The sequence below is a fragment of the Trichomycterus rosablanca genome, chromosome 14, assembly GCF_030014385.1.
Source record: "Trichomycterus rosablanca isolate fTriRos1 chromosome 14, fTriRos1.hap1, whole genome shotgun sequence".
NCBI lineage: Eukaryota > Metazoa > Chordata > Actinopteri > Siluriformes > Trichomycteridae > Trichomycterus > Trichomycterus rosablanca.
Genome location: NC_086001.1, coordinates 6,009,534 through 6,028,303, shown reverse-complemented (window position 1 = coordinate 6,028,303; position 18,770 = coordinate 6,009,534). Strand labels below are relative to the sequence as shown.

The following is an 18,770-nucleotide window of genomic DNA, read 5'->3' as shown; positions in this document are numbered from 1 at the left end:
TAAGAACCTACACATTTCCTTAAACCCTAAAAACCTAGCCCTGTCCTTAAATCCAAAAAACCTAGTCATGTCCTTAAACCCTAAGACTCTAGCCCTACACTTCAACCCTAAGAACCAAGAAATCTCTCGGGGGGGGGGGGGGGGGGGGGGGGGGGGGGGGGTTGGCAATTGTTGTGATGATGGCCAAGGTGACCCGTTCAATGGGTAAATTAAAGCTTAAATAATTAACATCTTAAGTCATCTGTCAGTTTGCCCTCACAGATAACTTTGAACATGGAGAGAGAGCAGCTTTACCATTAATCATAAAATGAAGTAAAGCCTTCACACTAACAATTTAATTCAGTCATCATCAGATTTTATTTTATTTTGGGTGCAGCAGATCCAGAATAAAGATCGGCATCGGGGCTGATGTGCAGTGAATAAAGAAGTAGAATTCAACAATTGGGGAGATACAATAAGTGCAATCACAATTCACAATTTAAAAATTATATTACTTACTTGTAACTTATATGATTTTTCCCCCTTTGTAGATACTTCATGTTTAAATTTGGTCTGGGTGGCCCTAATTCTTTAGTTGCTATTTTATCCTGATTACTACGACGACTGAATGGCATTTCCCTTAATGACACGATGGAGTTGCTCCGAACTGAGGTGATGGTAGTCATGGTGACGAGATCGCTACACCAGGTTACGTGTGACGCAAGCACGTAAGTGCGAGCCCTCCCGGAACCCATTCAGATTCTATTGCAGCGCCTGCAGTTCGAAAAAAAGAGCCTTAACATGAGAGTCTACGAGAGCAATCCGGGCCCAAAAGGGGCGGTACTGTACGAAACACAACTCGACGCTGATTGGACTACAATATTCAGAGGCAAGACAGACTGTCCAGAACAGTCACAGCTGTGATAGAGAAATTTCTTCCCTTTCGCCCTTTGGTGGTGCGTCACCCGATCGCCCTAAGGAACGAGCCACCCCTGGAACCTAGCCCTACACTTCAACCCTAAGAACCTAGCCCTACACTTCAACCCGAAGAACCTAGCCCTACACTTCAACCCTAAGAACCTAGCCCTACACTTCAACCCGAAGAACCTAGCCCTACACTTCAACCCTAAGAACCTAGTCCTATCCTCAAACCCTAAGAACCTAGCCCTACACTTCAACCCTAAGAACCTAGCCCTACACTTCAACCCTAAGAACCTAGCCCTACACTTCAACCCTAAGAACCTAGCCCTACACTTCAACCCTAAGAACCTAGTCCTATCCTCAAACCCTAAGAACCTAGTCCTATACTCAAACCCTAAGACTCTAAACTCTAGCCATGCCCTTAAATCCTAAGACTCTAGCCATGTCAATAAACTCTGAGAACCTAGTCCCGTACTTAAACCCGTAAAAACCTAGTCCAGTCCAAGTGCCCTGAAAATACATCTTAGTTCAAACACCCTAAAAACTCAGTCCTGGGTGTCCTGAGAATCTAGTTCAGTCCAATCAGCTTAAAACTCAGGCAAAGTACCCTGAGATTCTAGCTTAGTCAGACTGACTGAATCTCTAGAGTAGAACTCTGTAAACAACAGACATGGACATTTTTCTGTAGTCTATCTAACAGGTACGCTTTTAGAATTTCTTTTAATTAAAATAACTCGACTGAACCCGTAAAATTCCGGTAGTTTCTCCACCTAAAGTCTGACAAGAGGACAGTGAAATAGCGAAGTAGCTTCAGGACTGGCGACACAGGCATTTATTTTGTGACAAATGATAGACGATTCCTTACTTTGGGGTCTTTAATTTTTACAGACATCTAAAGATGCAGCCATGTTGCCAGAGGCCTAATCGAAAAAAAATGAGTCCGGGTGGAGGAATGCTCAAGCCCGAGAACTGTTGTGGATTCTTCACCAGCAGACAGCTCATCCAGCGTGTTAAATAGATTTAGACGGGTGTAAGATGAGCCCCGAGGTGCCAACACACACACACACACACACACACACACAAACCCTATCCAGACGCTTTCATTTGCCGAACAGCTTTCCGCTAGCCGAGCGGGTTTGGCTGTCCGTTCAGGCGTGACGTTTTGGAGAAACACGGAGACGAAGCTCTCCAAACATAATTTCATGCAAATGTAGCACTGAGTTCAGAAAATCGAGGTAATTTTGTTTCTTTCTCTCTCCATCTCGTACCGTCTTCTCTTTTTTTTAATTTCACGCTCGAGTGCACCGTCAGAAACGATGACCGAGACGTATGGCTGAGTGACACCGTGTACTTCCGACAACTATTTATAGAGGCTCTTTAACCAGAACAAACTACTTACTTTTCATAAAGATAATTAAAAGTTAGAGATAACGCTACATGCACCTGCGACAGCTTCGTACCCCACAACTGCTTTTTTAACAGATTAAAAAACCCACATAGTCATTTTTACAACTGTTAATCAATTGAAATTCATACTCATAATAATATAAGCTTACTTTCTTTAAAAGTAACAGCAGCCTATAATGCTAGCCTTCCAGGTTCAAATCTCAGTGGTGCGATCAGCCGGCCGTGCGTCTTCACAGTTTATTTATTTATTTATTAGGATTGTAACGTCATGTTTTACACTTTGGTTACATTCATGACAGAAACGGTAGAAACTCGTTACACAAGGTTCACCAGTTCACAAGTTAAATATCAAACACAGTCTGACTCTAGCCCTATCTGTAAGCCCTAATGCTCTAGTCATGCCCTTAAACATTAAGACTCTAATCATGCCCCTAAATCCTTAGAATCTAGCCATGTCCTTAAACCCTAAAAACGCTAGCCTATCAGGTTCAAATCTCAGTGGTGCAATCAGCCGGCCGTGTGTCCACACAGTTTATTTATTTATGTTTTAGGATTTTAGTGTCATGTTTTACACACTTTGGTTACATTCATGACAGTACAGGTAGTTACTGGTTACACAAGATTCATCAGATCACAGGTTCAATATCAAACACAGTCATGGACAATTTTGTATCTTCAATTCACCTCACTTGCACGTCTTTGGACTGTGGGAGGAAACCCACGCAGACACGGGGAGAACATGCAAACTCCACACAGAAAAGACCCCGACTGCTCCACCTGAGGATCGAACCCAAGATTTTCTTGCTGTGTGGCGCCGGTGCTACCCACCGAGCCACCGTGCTGCCCTGGCTACACAGACCTGACTGGGTAGGTGGTGGAGTCGTTAGATGGTCAAAGCCCTGCACTAGATTGGCGCCCTGTCCAGAGTATTCCTGCCTTGCACCCAGTGGTTTACCCATGGAACTGAGTCCACCACAACCCTGAAAAGTTCTTTCTGTTATCATCTGTTTATGTCACCATAAACTGGTCACCTATGAGTTCTTTACAATATAAACCAGTGGTGCAGTGGGGACAGTGGTAGCCTAGTGGGTAGGGCTTTGGGCTGTCAATTAAAAGGTTGAGAGTTCAAATCCCAGCTCTGCCATGCAGCCACTGTTGGGCCCTTGAGCAAGGCCTCTAACCCTCTAGGCTCCAGGGGCGCCATACAATGGCTGACCCTGCGCTCTGACCCCACACTCTGACCCCCAGCTTCCCAACAAGTGTATATGTATATATGACAAATAAAGGCGTTCTATTCTATTCTATTCTAAGTCCAGAAGTAAGTGGACACTGCTTTTAATGATCAAGTTCAGTTGATAACAGGTATATAAGGGGGAAGGGCTTTGGTGCCCAGTCCAGGGTATTCCGGCCTTGCACCCAGTGGCTTACCCATGAAACTGGGCCCACCACAACCCTGACCAGGATGTGTTATTGAAAATCTAAATTTCATACTTTATAGAAAGAACCCAAAACTGGTCACCTATGAGCATGTTCTTTACAATATAGGTCCAGAAGTATGTGGACACGCTCCCAATTATTGAGTTGAGTTGGTAACAGGTATATAAAGAAGGGGGGGGGGGGGGGGGGGGGTTGCTTATGGCAAAAGGCCTCACTGGATTGGTGCACCATCCAGGGTATTCCTGCCCTGCACCCAGTGGTTTACCCATTGAACTGAGCCCACCACAACCCTGACCAGGATATGTTATTGAAAATCTGAATTTCTTGCTTTATAGAAAGAACCCAAAACCGGTCACCTATGAGCATGTTCTTTACAATATAAGTTCAGAAGTATGTAGACACGACTCCCAATTATCAAGTTCAGCTAACAGGTATTTAGGGGGAGGCCCTCGATGGATTGGCGCCCTGTCCAGGGTACTCCAGCCTTGCACCCAGTGGTTTACACATGAAACTGAGCCCACCACAACCCTGACCAGGATATGTTATTGAAAATGAAATGATCGTGCTGGCAACATAAAATGGTATCTTATGTTTGTCTTTCAAAAACTGGTCACCTATGAGCATCTTCTTTACAATATAGGTCCAGAAGTATGTGGACACGGTTCCCAGTTATCAAGTTCAGACGCTTACAGGTATATAAAGGGGGGAGGTTTGTGGCAAAAGCCCTCGCTGGATTGGTGTCCTGTCCAGGGTATTCCTGCAATCCTGACCAGAATAAAGTGGTTAATTAAAATTAAATAATATCATTAAGTCATTAAGTTTAATATGCTTTTAATTTTTCTTTCTAAATTTGGGGAAGGTCCTGGCTTGTTCCCTTTCTTCTCCATTCACTCAGCGAGGTCCTAAGAATGAGATACGGTTTTAGCTATACGGAAGGAAGGAGGGGCTCGACTCCGTATTAATGCCACAGTTTTGGAATGGGACGTCCGACTAGCTCGTGGTCAGGTGTCCACATATTTTTGTGTCCCCAGTGTACATATTTAAATTTGAGGTTCTTGCTTTAATTCAGTTCTGAAAGGCTCATTAAGGGTTGGTGTTGATTCGTGAGATTTTAATCAGACAGGACATTGGTGTGAAGTTTGAAGCGCCCGGCCGTGGAATCTGTACCATCATTAGCTGTTCGCTTGTGACGCCGAGATCGATTTTCGTTGCTGAACACTTCAAAGCGGCGTCTCCGAGTTGCTGACGGGAGGGTGGGAACAGCAAACCAACTCCCCTCCCAAGCCGCAAATGAAGGCTGCTTTAGAATTCATCACCACCGGCCGAACGAGATGCGGTGGGATTTTCTCGGCGAGTGCCAGCTCATTAGGCTTTGTAGGGTTTTCTTAATTGTCATTCGTTGGAGCTCGTTTGTTTTCCACTCTCCAGATTTGTGTCTTTCTTGACAGTATCAGAGTTAATGAAAATGAAGCGAGTCCACTTTGGAGCTGCTCTGGTGAAAGTAGGAACGTTTTTTGAGGTGTTTAGTCGACTTATTAAACATATTTCACCCAGAGGAGATACTAGAGATTCAGATAATTAAGCTAATATGATTCATGTTTTCACCTCAAAGCTCATTTTAGATTCTACTTTTAAAATTTTCCATTTCTAATTTAGTTAAAATACATAGTTTTATTTAACAGCGTGTATAGCCAATCATGCCTATACACCGATCAGCCATAACATTAAAACCACCTCCTTCTTATTACACTCACTGTCCATTTTGTGCACTTTGTAGTTCTACAATTACGGACTGTAATCCATCTGTTTCTCTGCATGCTTTGTTAGCCCCCATTCACCCTGTTCTTCAATGGTCAGGACTCTCCCAGGACCACCACAGAGCAGGTATTATTTAGGTGGTGGATCATTCTCAGCACTGCAGTGACACTGACATGGTGGTGGTGTGTTAGTGTGTGTTGTGCTGGTATGAGTGCACCTCACTGTCACTGCTGGACTGAGAATAGTCCACCAACCAAAAACATCCAGCCAACAGCGCCCTGTGGGCAGCGTCCTGTGACCACTGATGAAGGTCTAGAAGATGACCGACTCAAACCGCAGCAATAGATGAGCGATCGTCTCTGACTTTACATCTACAGGGTGGACCAACTAGGTCGGAGTGTCTAATAGAGTGGACAGTGAGTGGACACGGTATTTAAAAACTCCATCAGCGCTGCTGTGTCTGATTGACACACACTAACACACCACCACCATGTCAGTGTCACTGCAGTGCTGAGAATGATCCACCACCTAAATAATACCTGCTCTGTGGTGGTCCTGGGAGAGTCCTGACCATTGAAGAACAGGGTGAAAGGGGGCTAACAAAGCATGCAGAGAAACAGATGGACTACAGTCAGTAATTGTAGAACTACAAAGTGCTTCTATATGGTAAGTGGAGCTGATAAAATGGACAGTGAGTGTAGAAACAAGGTTGATCAGTGTATACATATTAAATAAATAAATTCGATTAGTTCAAAATTTCGTCTTATATTTTGTGACGTTCTCAATCAAGAGCAGGTCAAAAAGGATCCGCAAATCACCCGCCGGCTTTCATTTATTCTTCCCCTCCTGTTATAACTTTTTTGGAACCGGCTTGGCATATTAACTGCACTAATGACAAAACTTGGCAGCACGGCAGCCGAAAACCGAATCCTGCCAACCAGATTCAGCACATTGTGCCTGTTATTATTATTATTAACATCATTAACAGATCTAAAGCTTGTTTTCCACCCACACGATTCCGCCGTCTACCACCTGCAGCTTCCAGAGCAGCTTCTTAATAACGGTGGTTAGCGCCGGTGCAGATGGACGGTGAGGACCTTCTCACCAGATGAAGGTTTTATTTCTCTGAAACAGATCCGGAAGCAGATGGTCTGTACAGCCCCAGAGTCTCATCAACACTTACAGCCACAGGCACAGGTATCAGTCAGGATCTCCAATAGAGAAGTTTCAGACGAGCTGCGATTACAGCTCAGCTCAAAGTCCCGAATTCAGAAAGAGTCGAGACGCGGTTCTCTTACAGAACATTTAAAGATGAACTCAACATTTCACTGTCAGTTATGAGGAACTTATGGAACTTACCACTTGGCCGTTCTGCGGGTTCTTGTGGGCGTACGGAGGACCGCGGATGTGATTCCACATCTGTCCAGAAGTCATTGCAAACACCACACACTGTAAATCAAAGACAAAAAAAATCAAGATTTAAATCAATGTAGGTTGGATGTTATTTCTTGGACACCTGACCATAAACCCACTGGACATCCTACTTCAAAATTTATTCATTAGGATTTTAATGTCATGTTTTACACACTTAGACAGGTAGTTACTCATTACACAAGATTCATCAGTTCACAAGTTCAGTATCAAACACAGTCATGGACAGTTTTGTATCTCCAGTTCACTTTGGACTGTGGGAGGAAACCAGAGCTCCCGGTAGAAACCCACAGACATTGGGAGAACATACAAACTCCAGACAGAAAGGACCTGGACTGCCCCACCTGGGGATCAAACCCAGGACCTTCTTGCTGTGAGGTGACAGTGCTACCCACAGAGCCACCGTGCTGCCCCTACTTCAATATCATGGCCATTAATAAGCCCAAAAATAAATGACATGCTTTTAACTTTTGCTTTTTAAATTTAGGGAAGGCCCTTTCTTGTTCTCGTGTGCCATGCACTAAGCGAGGTCCTAAGAAGAAGAGGCTGTTATAGGATGGATCTTCAAAAAGTTTCCGCACTTTTATATTATGGTTGGAAGCGGTGAGGGTGGGAGGAGTAATCGGTCGTGTCTGAGAGACTAAGAGAAGCTTATAGTCCGGATTTAGCGCCATCTGATGTCCACCTTTTTGGACGCTCAAAGAAGCTTTAAGGCGAAGAAGATTTTCATGTGATAATGATGTGAAAGCAGCGCTGCATCAGTGACTCTGTGCTCAACCATAAGCTTTTACCACTCCTCTAGGAAGACTTACCACAACATTTCGGAGCAAGTTTAAGAGAATTAAGAGCCATTCAGTCAAAACTATGTGTGAGGTCAGGCACTGACGCTGGACAAAGGCCTGGCTCTAAATCAGCATTCCAATAGGACTGAGGGCCCTACATGTAGCCATGTACAGTGTATCACAAAAGTGAGTACACCCCTCACATTTCTGCAAATATTTCATTATATCTTTTCATGGGACAACACTATAGACATAAAACTTGGATATAACTTAGAGTAGTCAGTGTACAACTTGTATAGCAGTGTAGATTTACTGTCTTCTGAAAATAACTCAACACACAGCCATTAATGTCTAAATGGCTGGCAACATAAGTGAGTACACCCCACAGTGAACATGTCCAAATTGTGCCCAAAGTGTCAATATTTTGTGTGACCACCATTATTATCCAGCACTGCCTTAACCCTCCTGGGCATGGAATTCACCAGAGCTGCACAGGTTGCTACTGGAATCCTCTTCCACTCCTCCATGATGACATCACGGAGCTGGTGGATGTTAGACACCTTGAACTCCTCCACCTTCCACTTGAGGATGCGCCACAGGTGCTCAATTGGGTTTAGTCCATCACCTTTACCTTCAGCTTCCTCAGCAAGGCAGTTGTCATCTTGGAGGTTGTGTTTGGGGTCGTTATCCTGTTGGAAAACTGCCATGAGGCCCAGTTTTCGAAGGGAGGGGATCATGCTCTGTTTCAGAATGTCACAGTACATGTTGGAATTCATGTTTCCCTCAATGAACTGCAGCTCCCCAGTGCCGGCAACACTCATGCAGCCCAAGACCATGATGCTACCACCACCATGCTTGACTGTAGGCAAGATACAGTTGTCTTGGTACTTCTCACCAGGGCGCCGCCACACATGCTGGACACCATCTGAGCCAAACAAGTTTATCTTGGTCTCGTCAGACCACAGGGCATTCCAGTAATCCATGTTCTTGGACTGCTTGTCTTCAGCAAACTGTTTGCGGGCTTTCTTGTGCGTCAGCTTCCTTCTGGGATGACGACCATGCAGACCGAGTTGATGCAGTGTGCGGCGTATGGTCTGAGCACTGACAGGCTGACCTCCCACGTCTTCAACCTCTGCAGCAATGCTGGCAGCACTCATGTGTCTATTTTTTAAAGCCAACCTCTGGATATGACGCCGAACACGTGGACTCAACTTCTTTGGTCGACCCTGGCGAAGCCTGTTCCGAGTGGAACCTGTCCTGGAAAACCGCTGTATGACCTTGGCCACCATGCTGTAGCTCAGTTTCAGGGTGTTAGCAATCTTCTTATAGCCCAGGCCATCTTTGTGGAGAGCAACAATTCTATTTCTCACATCCTCAGAGAGTTCTTTGCCATGAGGTGCCATGTTGAATATCCAGTGGCCAGCATGAGAGAATTGTACCCAAAACACCAAATTTAACAGCCCTGCTCCCCATTTACACCTGGGACCTTGACACATGACACCAGGGAGGGACAACGACACATTTGGGCACAATTTGGACATGTTCACTGTGGGGTGTACTCACTTATGTTGCCAGCCATTTAGACATTAATGGCTGTGTGTTGAGTTATTTTCAGAAGACAGTAAATCTACACTGCTATACAAGCTGTACACTGACTACTCTAAGTTATATCCAAGTTTCATGTCTATAGTGTTGTCCCATGAAAAGATATAATTAAATATTTGCAGAAATGTGAGGGGTGTACTCACTTTTGTGATACACTGTATGTATGTATGTATGTATGTGTAAACACATGTCTATATGTGTACTTAAGTATATTTATACACATGCGTATGTATGTTGATGTATATATAGATTGGCCCTATTCAATGTGCAACACTCACAACTCTATCACTTTACTATTTAATATTTAATCTATACTTATTTGTACCATATAGTATATACTTGGAACCTCCCTGCACTTTTACTTTCATCTATCTGTCTGTCTGTCTGTCTGTCTGTCTGTCTATCTATCTGCCTGCCTGCCTGTCTACCTACCTACCTACCTCTCTCTGTCTGTCTGCCTGCCTGCCTGCCTGTCTGTCTGTCTGTCTGTCTGTCTGTCTGTCTGTCTGTCTGTCTATCTATCTATCTATCTATCTGTCTGTATATCTGTCTGTCTGTCTATCCAATTCATTCCAAAAGTGTTCAATATGTTTGAGGATAGAGCTCTGTGCAGGACAGTGAAGTTCCTCCACACTGATCTTGTCAAGCTATGTCGTTATGGACCTCTATGTAAGGAGTATGTAAGTGCTCAGCCTCTTTCGTCCTTCTTAAGCTGACCCCTTTGTTTCCTGGTGTTCAAGATGCGTGGAGTCCAGTTGTTACCGCCCCTATACTCTTTGGCTTTCTTCCTCTGTTCGTGTGTAGTCGAGATTGCTGCATTTTTGTTTGTTTTATTTTCTCGAGTTGGTTTCTCCAGTTAGTATGTTTTTAGTTGTTTGCTGTTCAAGTCGTTTGCACTTGGGTTCATCTTAATATCCTCCCTGTGATACCATCTGGCGCATCTGTTCGAAGTACCCACCGCTCTGTTACAACTTTATGACCTTTTTTACTATCTTTACCACCACTGCTAATAATTCTGTAGTCAGCTGAGGTTGCATTCACACGATATGCTGCAAAAAGTGCTTTTCCTACCGGCTGTGCCATTGTTTTCCTTTAGAGTGAAGCGATGTCGCTTACCTTGAACAGTGAATGCCAAGCACTGTACACATTCACCCTTTTTTTCATGATGTCTTTAAACATAGAGCTTGCTTTGTACACAGTTGCACATATGCTGGAACAGGAAAAAAGCCTTCCCTAAACTACTGCTGCAAAATTAAGGAAAAGACCGCCTTTTATCATCCCACAGGAGGAAATTGGCATTGTTACATGATTGAGACACGGTAGCACTGTCGCCTCACAGCAACAAGGTCCTGGGTTCGATTCCCAGGTCGAGCGGTCTGGGTCCTTTCTGTGTGGACTTTCAATGTCCGGGTGGGTTTCCCATGGGAGCTCCAGTTTCCTCCCACAGTCCATAGACATGCAGTCAGGTTGATTGGAGACACTAAAATTGCCCTTAGATGTGTGTGTGTGTCTTAAAGTGTGAATGTGTTGGTGTGTGTGCCCTGCGATGGACTGGCGCCCTGTCCAGGGTGTCTCTGTGTGCCTTTCGTTCATTGAGAGCTGAAATAGTCTAACGAGAAATTACAAGAAATTACAAATTGTTGACAAATATTGCACGTTATCAAGCATTGCATGGTTATGAGGTATAACTGTCACATTATTGCACATTGTTTAATATGCTAATATAATAAAACAATATTAGTATTGTTTATTATGAGACCAGATTGTTTATTGTGATGGAGATTGTCTGGTGCGCTGCTTGGGGCTGATTAAAAATCACATAAACCGATCAGCCATAACATTAAAACCACCTCCTTGTTTCTACACTCACTGTCCATTTTATCAGCTCCACTTACCATATAGAAGCACTTTGTAGTTCTACAATTACTGACTGTAGTCCATCTGTTTCTCTGCAGGTATTATTTAGGTGGTGGATGATTCTCGGCACTGCAGTGACACTGACATGATGGTGGTGTGTTAGTGTGTGCTGTGCTGGTATGAGTGGATCAGACACAGCAGCGCTGCTGGAGTTTTTAAATACAGTGTCCACTCACTGTCCACTCTATTACACACTCCTACCTAGTTGGTCCACCTTGTAGATGTAAAGTCAGAGACGATCGCTCATCTATTGCTGCTGTTTGAGTTGGTCATCTTCTAGACCTTCATCAGTAGTCACAGTACGCTGCCCACAGGCCGCTGTTGGCTGGATATTTTTGGTTGGTGGACTATTCTCAGTCCAGCAGTAACAGTGAGGTGTTTAAAAACTCCAGCAGCGCTGCTGTGCCACTCGTACCAGCACAAGACTGCAGTGCTAAGAATGATCCACCACCTAAATAATACCTGCTCTGTGGTGGTCCTGGGAGAGTCCTGACCATTGAAGAACAGCATGAAAGGGGGCTAACAAAGCATGCAGAGAAACAGATGGACTACAGTCAGTAATTGTAGAGCAACAAAGTGCTTCAATATGGTAAGTGGAGCTAATAAAATGAACAGTGAGTGTAGAAACAAGGAGGTGGTTTTAATGTTATGGTTGATCGGTGTAATTTCCTTTATAAAATGTATTTATTACACCTGTTAGCAATTGTCATGACTAAAACACAAATTAAATTCAATAATTAGTCGGAGTGTCCCAATACTTTTGCCCATACAGTGTATGTTAATGCTTCTCTATGAGCAGATGCCTGATTTGTAGATTCTGAGGACAGTCTCTACTATACTGTCAGTCCTCACAAAGAGATCAGCCGTCTCTCCCTGTACAGGTATCAAAATTTCACTCGCTACTGATCACCGGACTGAACCTGACCTCACCCTGATAATATTTCCAGGTCCCGGAAGCTGATCGGACTATCAGACTTTACTGTAAATAGAGACGAGATGGAAAGAGGTTCAGCACGAGGTGAGAAACTAGACCAGAGAAAGATGCATCGATCGGATCCTCTCAGGCAGTAGAATCCGTAGCTCAGACTCGGCCGGCGATCAATACCCCAAATAACAAACTTGAGCCGGAGCGGCGCGGAAGGTCAGGCTCGGCGTTTTCTCAGAATAAATATCGATGGCGGCCGGCTACATGGCTGTTGATGGGCGGATTGTAACACCGTATTCTGCTGCATGAAACTCACCACATGCTCCAGAATTCTTAATTCCCGATGTACCGGCATTGATCAATACGGCCTGCTCGCGCATTGAAATGCAGCGCAGCCGCCGGTAAAGACATTGATTAACTTCTCTTAGCGAAACTTCTTATTCGCATTCCGTTCCGACATCTTTAACGATTAGTTAAAGCAAATGTGAGATCAGCGAGAGCTTTTGAAAGCTGGAGGGTATTTTTGGCTCCGAGTGCAGCCCAGCTGAAGTGAAAATGACCTTTCCGGCACTAACCAGCACTAATTGCTTCTTCACTTCTCCACTGTAATCACAGACTTGTGGAAAGCTCTCAGGATTTATTCCTTTGCTTCCTCTTATCCTCTCGACATGCCAATAGATGAAAGGAACAAAATATTTCATGTAGTCGAGACACGGTGAAATAAAGACAAAGAACACGAGGTTTACGGAGATTTGCCTGAGACCTGTCTGAGCTTGGTTCAAAAACTCACTCACTCACTTTCTTCACCGCTTATCCAGTTAAGGTTACGGTGGGGTGCTGGAGCCTATCCCAGCTTTTCATTGGGCGCAAGGCACACACACACATTTACATTTACATTACATTTTTGACATTTACAGGCTTACAGTACTGTGACAGTGCACTGTCTGAGCAATTGAGGGTTAAGGGCCTTGCTCAAGGGCCCAACAGCAGCAACCCAGCAGTGGTGGGGCTTGAACCGGCGACCTTCTGATTACTAGTCCAGTACCTTAACCACTAGGTTACAACGTCCCATACACTCACCCATTCACCTATAGTGCAATTCAGTGTCTCCAATTAATCTGACTGCATGTTTTTGGACTGTGGGAGGAAACCGGAGCTCCCAGAGGAAACCCACACAGACATGGGGAGAACATGCAAACTCCACAAACTCCTGGGTTCGTGCTGTGAGGCGACAGTGCTACCCACCAAGCCACCGTGCCCTCCGGTACAAAAACTCAGAGACTTTAAAGTTACATCGAAGTCATGCCGTTCTGTGGATTTGGATCCTTTCAGCAAGATTGGAACACATGTGCCTCCCAGAATCAATATAAAGATATATACCTTGATTTAATGTACTATAATGGGGGTGCACCGGTCCGTAAAATGCAATTCTCGAAACAGTGAGTTTTTTTTTTTTTCAGGGGATGCGAAAATATACAAAAACACAACACTAAGGTCCACAAAAGTGCTAAACATGCACATATGATCAACAGTAAAATGAACAATGTAAATAGATACGTAAATATATCATGTAAAACCTGTAAATAAATATTAAAATTGGTGTACTGAACCAGTGGGGAGAAATTTCATTTACCTTGTGTGGTGGACAGAAACACCGCTTCCCACTTTCTTAATAAGTTCTAACTTTTCAGCAATACCTAGATGCACCTCTTTTACTTACCACGTACCTCGTCTTTCGAAGCCATAACTAATAACTAGAACTTGCAAAAATTAAGTATAAAACACAGAGAAAAAGGCGAGAACGAAGCGAGCCTCCCCACAAAATAAATCCTATCTCTTATGTAATCAGGGCAGCTGTAGCCTAGTGGTTAAGATACTGGACTAGTTATCAGAAGGTTGCCCGTTCAAGCCCCAGCTCTGCCAGGTTGCCATTGTTGGGTCCTTGAGCAAGACGCTTGACCCTCAATTGCTTAGACAATATACGGTCACAATACTGTAAGTCGCTTTTGGATAAAAGCATCTGCTAAATGCCGAAAATGTAAATACTGTAGCAGTTGTAGCCTTAAGGTTAAGGTACTGGACTAGTAAGCAGAAGGTCGCTGGTTCAAACCCCACCACTGACCTCGAGCAAGGCCCTTAACACTCAATTGCTTAGACTGTATACTGTAAGTCGCTTTGGATAAAAGCATCTGCTAAATGCCGAAAATGTAAATACTGTGGCAGTTGTAGCCTAGTGGTTAAGGTACTGGACTAGTAAGCAGAAGGTCGCTGGTTCAAACCCTACCACTGCCAGGTTGCCACTGTTGGGCCCTTGAGCAAGGCCCTTAACACTTAATTGCTTAGACTGTATACTATAAGTCACTTTGGATATGTAAATGTAAATGTTCTGGCCAACACATGCAAATTCAATAATATTGTAGGGCAGTTGTGGGCAGTTGTGGACTAGTAATCAAAAGGTTGCTGGTTCAAGCCCCACCACTGCCAGGTTGCCACTGTTGGGCCCTTGAGCAAGACCCCTAACCCTCAATTGCTTAGATAACATACTGTCACAGTACTGTAAGTCGCTTTGGATAAAATCATCTGCTAAATGCCGAAGATGTAAATGTAAACAGAGAGACGTGCGCTGACTAGTGGACAATTACTCAACTATTGGTTTGGTTCACTTCTCGCTGGAACTATAAACAATCGGACTGGACATTTGGTTTTCCAAATTTTGTCCATTAAATCTAAAATCCGTTAAATTCCCGTTAAATCGAGGTTCATCTGTACTTATAACAATCATTAAATGGTTCGAATCTGGCTGGGTGTTTACTAAGACATGATTGGCTAAGTGACTAAGCAAGCGATCAATTGAAATGAATTGACTATGATCCTAAATCATTCAGTGTGTCAAATATCCAAAAACAAAAGCATAAAAAAAAACTGAACTGCTTTAAAAATAAGAAGACATGTTTACTAATAAGGCTTTATAATAAAATAATGAAGCTCTATGATAAAGATTAGCCGTATGGAACACTGTTAACCCTGTATTTTCAGTAAAAGTCTGAATGACCTCATTTACATGCTAATCTGTTTCTAAATATACTAGCAGGGAACACAATGTGCTGAGTCTGGTGTTTTTGGGACAGGAACAGACCTAAAAAATCCAAACTGTACAGAGAGGCGTAAAACCAAACAGGTTATGTAAAGCGTCTGGCAGATATTTGTTTCACTGTACAGAATAATTAGCAGGGTTTTTTTTTTTTAACACTTTCATGCAAAAATCCCTAGTGGTATACGTGCTAGTGCTTGGTTATTAATTAGACTTTTTCTTCTGGCTGTTCCTGTTAGGAGTCGCCACAGCGGATCACCCGTCTCCGTCTAGCCCTGTACTAAACATCCTCCTCTGTCACCTGTATGTCCTCCCTCATCTCATCCCTAAACCTCCTTCTCTTTTGCCCTCCTCTACTCCTCCAGGTTGCACGGTGGGTAGCGAGGTGAGGTCACCTCACAGCAAGAAGGTCCTGGGTTCGATCCCCAGGCGGGGCAGTCCCTTTCTGTGTGGAGTTTGCATGTTCTCCCCGTGTCTGTGTGGGTTTCCTCAGGGAGCTCCGGTTTCCTCCCACAGTCCAAAGACGTGCAAGTGAGGTGAATTGAAGATACAAAATTGTCCATGACTGTGTTTGACATTAAAAACTTTAACTGTCTATCCATATATGTATCTGTCTGTCTGTCTATATATCTATCTATCTATCTGTCTGTCTGTCTGTCTATATATGTATCTGTCTATCTATATAGCTATCAATTTATATGTCTATATATCTGTCTGTCTGTCTGTCTGTCTGTCTGTCTGATGAATCTTGTGTAACCAGTAACTACCTGTACTGTCAACCAGTGTGTAAAATATGACGTTAAAATCCTAATAAAATAAAATGAATATAATTCAAGTTGTATGACTTGAATTATATTCAATTATAGCAGCTTAACAAACATATTATTATTATTTTTTTTATTATTAGTCATTAATGTCAGTTTTGCACTCACGCAACTCGGTAACCTTCCTCTCCAGGCTTGTTGGGGTGAAATCCCCAGTTCTAATCAGACTGACCGTATTCCACCTGACCCCTGGTGTAAAATAAACCGTGTGTAAGTGGTAGGTAATGTAGTTAAAGAACGTTTACCAGTGCAGCCATGGCCCATCCAGTTTTATTGTAGATAAACTCCAGATTGTTCCTGCGCAGGTACAGCAGCCCCCCGACCAGTGACACCAACAGCGCCAGTGCAATCGTACCCGAGTAGTTGGGAGGTCTGAACACCCGGATCTGTAAATACAAAGAGAACATTGTAGTACTTGGTTAGGTAATTAATAAGGTAAGAAGAACAAGAGGAATGCCTTCGTTTGTCATATATACAGATACATGTGTACAGTATTTTTCTGCATATCTCAGGTTGTTTGGAAGCTGGGGTCAAAGCACAGAAGCAGCCATTGTACGACGCCCCTGGAGCTGAGAGGCCTGGCTGAAGGGCCCAACAGTGAATGCATAGCAGCTGGATTTAAACCCACAATCTTTCAGTTGATAGCCCAGAGTTATGAAATATTTGCCACTGAGCAACTCAGTCAATAAGGGTTTAAGAGAATAAACAAATCACACAATCACACTTCTTTTGCAGGACTGTCTGTATGTCTGTCTGTCTATCGGTCTATCTATCTGTCTGTCTGTCTATATATGTAACAATTCATCTGTCTGTCTGTCTGTCTGTCTATGTATCTGTCTATCTGTGTGTGTATCTATATATCTTTCTATCTGTCTGCCAATCTATGTATCTATATATCTGTCTATCTGTGTCGGTCTGTTTGTCTATCTATGTGTCTATCTGTCTGTCTGTCTATCTATCTATGTATCTATCTGCCTGTCTGTCTATCTATGTATCTGTCTTTATATGTATCTCTCTGTCTGTCTGTATCAGTCTGTCTATATATCTGGCTGGCTATCTACTGTATGTATGTATCTATCTATCTGTCTGTCTGTCTATCTATCTGTGTGTCTATCAATCTGTAAGTATGTCTATCTATCTTTCTTTCTGTCAGTCTGTCTGTCTGTCTATGTATGTATGTGACTGACCTGAGTAATGCACTTGTGGCTGAATGGAAGTAAATGACAGCAGTTATGTTTCGAAATGGAATCAAAGGTTTGAATCCCCATTGGTGCTATCAGCCCATCAGGATGGGGAGGGCCGAGGCCCCGTGATGGATTGGCGTCCTGTCCGGGGTGTGTTTCCAGCAAGGACAGACCCACTACGACCCTGACCAGGATGAAGTGTTGGTAAAATATGAAAATGAATGAATGTATGTAGTGGAAAGCCAACTTAAAGAATTAACAGTAATGATTCATTTTGGTTTAATAAGGTTAATTAATATGATAATAATATATTAATAATAATATTAATCACAGTAAATGTGTGCTTTAAAGACAGATGACATGAGGCGGGAATATCATAGCCACAGCTGTTTAGCCAGCCTGCCACACAAACGATCCTCTCCAGGGTTGCCATGAACTCACACAGCAGATGTGATGATGGCTTTGCTTTAATTAGTTTAAAATCGGTAATTAAAACCACTCTGAACAATAACTATAATAATAAAGCTGCAGATCTTCGAGTATAATTAAGCTCTTTTACTCTTTAATTACACATAAATATGATGAAAACCAAGGACAACAAGCAAGCAACACACACTTAAACCAGGGACACGAGTACAGACGGAAGTCTGTCCCTGCAAAACTGTCCTCAGAAGGCTGAAGCACAGCACGGGTAAACGGGTCAGCAGTACCACAACCCTACAGGATAATAAACAAGAAAAACTACAAGCAAGGACCATGGACAACAATGCAGGACCATGGACAACAATGCAGGACCATGGACAACAATGCAGGACCATGGACAACAATGCAGGACCATGGACAACAATGCAGAACCAAGAACAACAATGCAGGACCAAGGTCAACACCAAGCACATGTCAGCACTGAAATGCAGGACTGTGGATAAGCACATTATTGTAACAAGCTACTGAGGCCTTAATTTCCTTCAGGATTAATAAAGTATGTGTATGTATCTGCCTGTCTGTCTATGTATGTATGTATCTGCCTGTCTGTCTGTCTATCTATCTGTGTATGTATCTGCCTGTCTGTCTATCTATCTGTGTATGTAGCTGCCTGTCTGCCTATCTATATATGTATGTATCTGCCTGTCTGTCTGTATGTATGTATCTGTCTGTGTCTATGTATCTGCCTGTCTGTCTGTGTATGTATGTATCTGTCTGTGTCTATGTATCTGCCTGTCTGTCTGTGTATGTATCTGCCTGTCTGTCTGTGTATGTATGTATCTGTCTGTGTCTATGTATCTGTCTATCTGTCTGTGTATGTATCTGCCTGTCTGTCTGTGTATGTATCTGCCTGTCTGTCTGTGTATGTATCTGCCTGTCTGTCTGTGTATGTACAGTGTATCACAAAAGTGAGTACACCCCTCACATTTCTGCAGATATTTAAGTATATCTTTTCATGGGACAACACTGACAAAATGACACTTTGACACAATGAAAAGTAGTCTGTGTGCAGCTTATATAACAGTG

General features: G+C 43.3%; 1 protein-coding gene across 4 annotated transcripts in view; it reads right to left on the bottom strand.

Annotated features, from left to right (window-relative positions):
• tusc3 (tumor suppressor candidate 3) overlaps positions 1-18,770 on the bottom strand; it is a 63,020-nt gene that overhangs the window by 20,059 nt on the left and 24,191 nt on the right. For 3 of the 4 annotated variants that reach the window (XM_063008490.1, XM_063008492.1, XM_063008493.1), the window contains 2 exons: positions 16,323-16,463; positions 6,862-6,951 (listed from right to left, as the gene is read on the bottom strand). In XM_063008490.1, the coding sequence (XP_062864560.1) occupies positions 6,862-6,951; positions 16,323-16,463 (231 nt within the window). Of the gene's footprint in view, positions 1-4,595; positions 4,647-6,861; positions 6,952-16,322; positions 16,464-18,770 lie in introns of those variants that run through there. The other variant, XM_063008491.1, reaches the window with a different exon arrangement.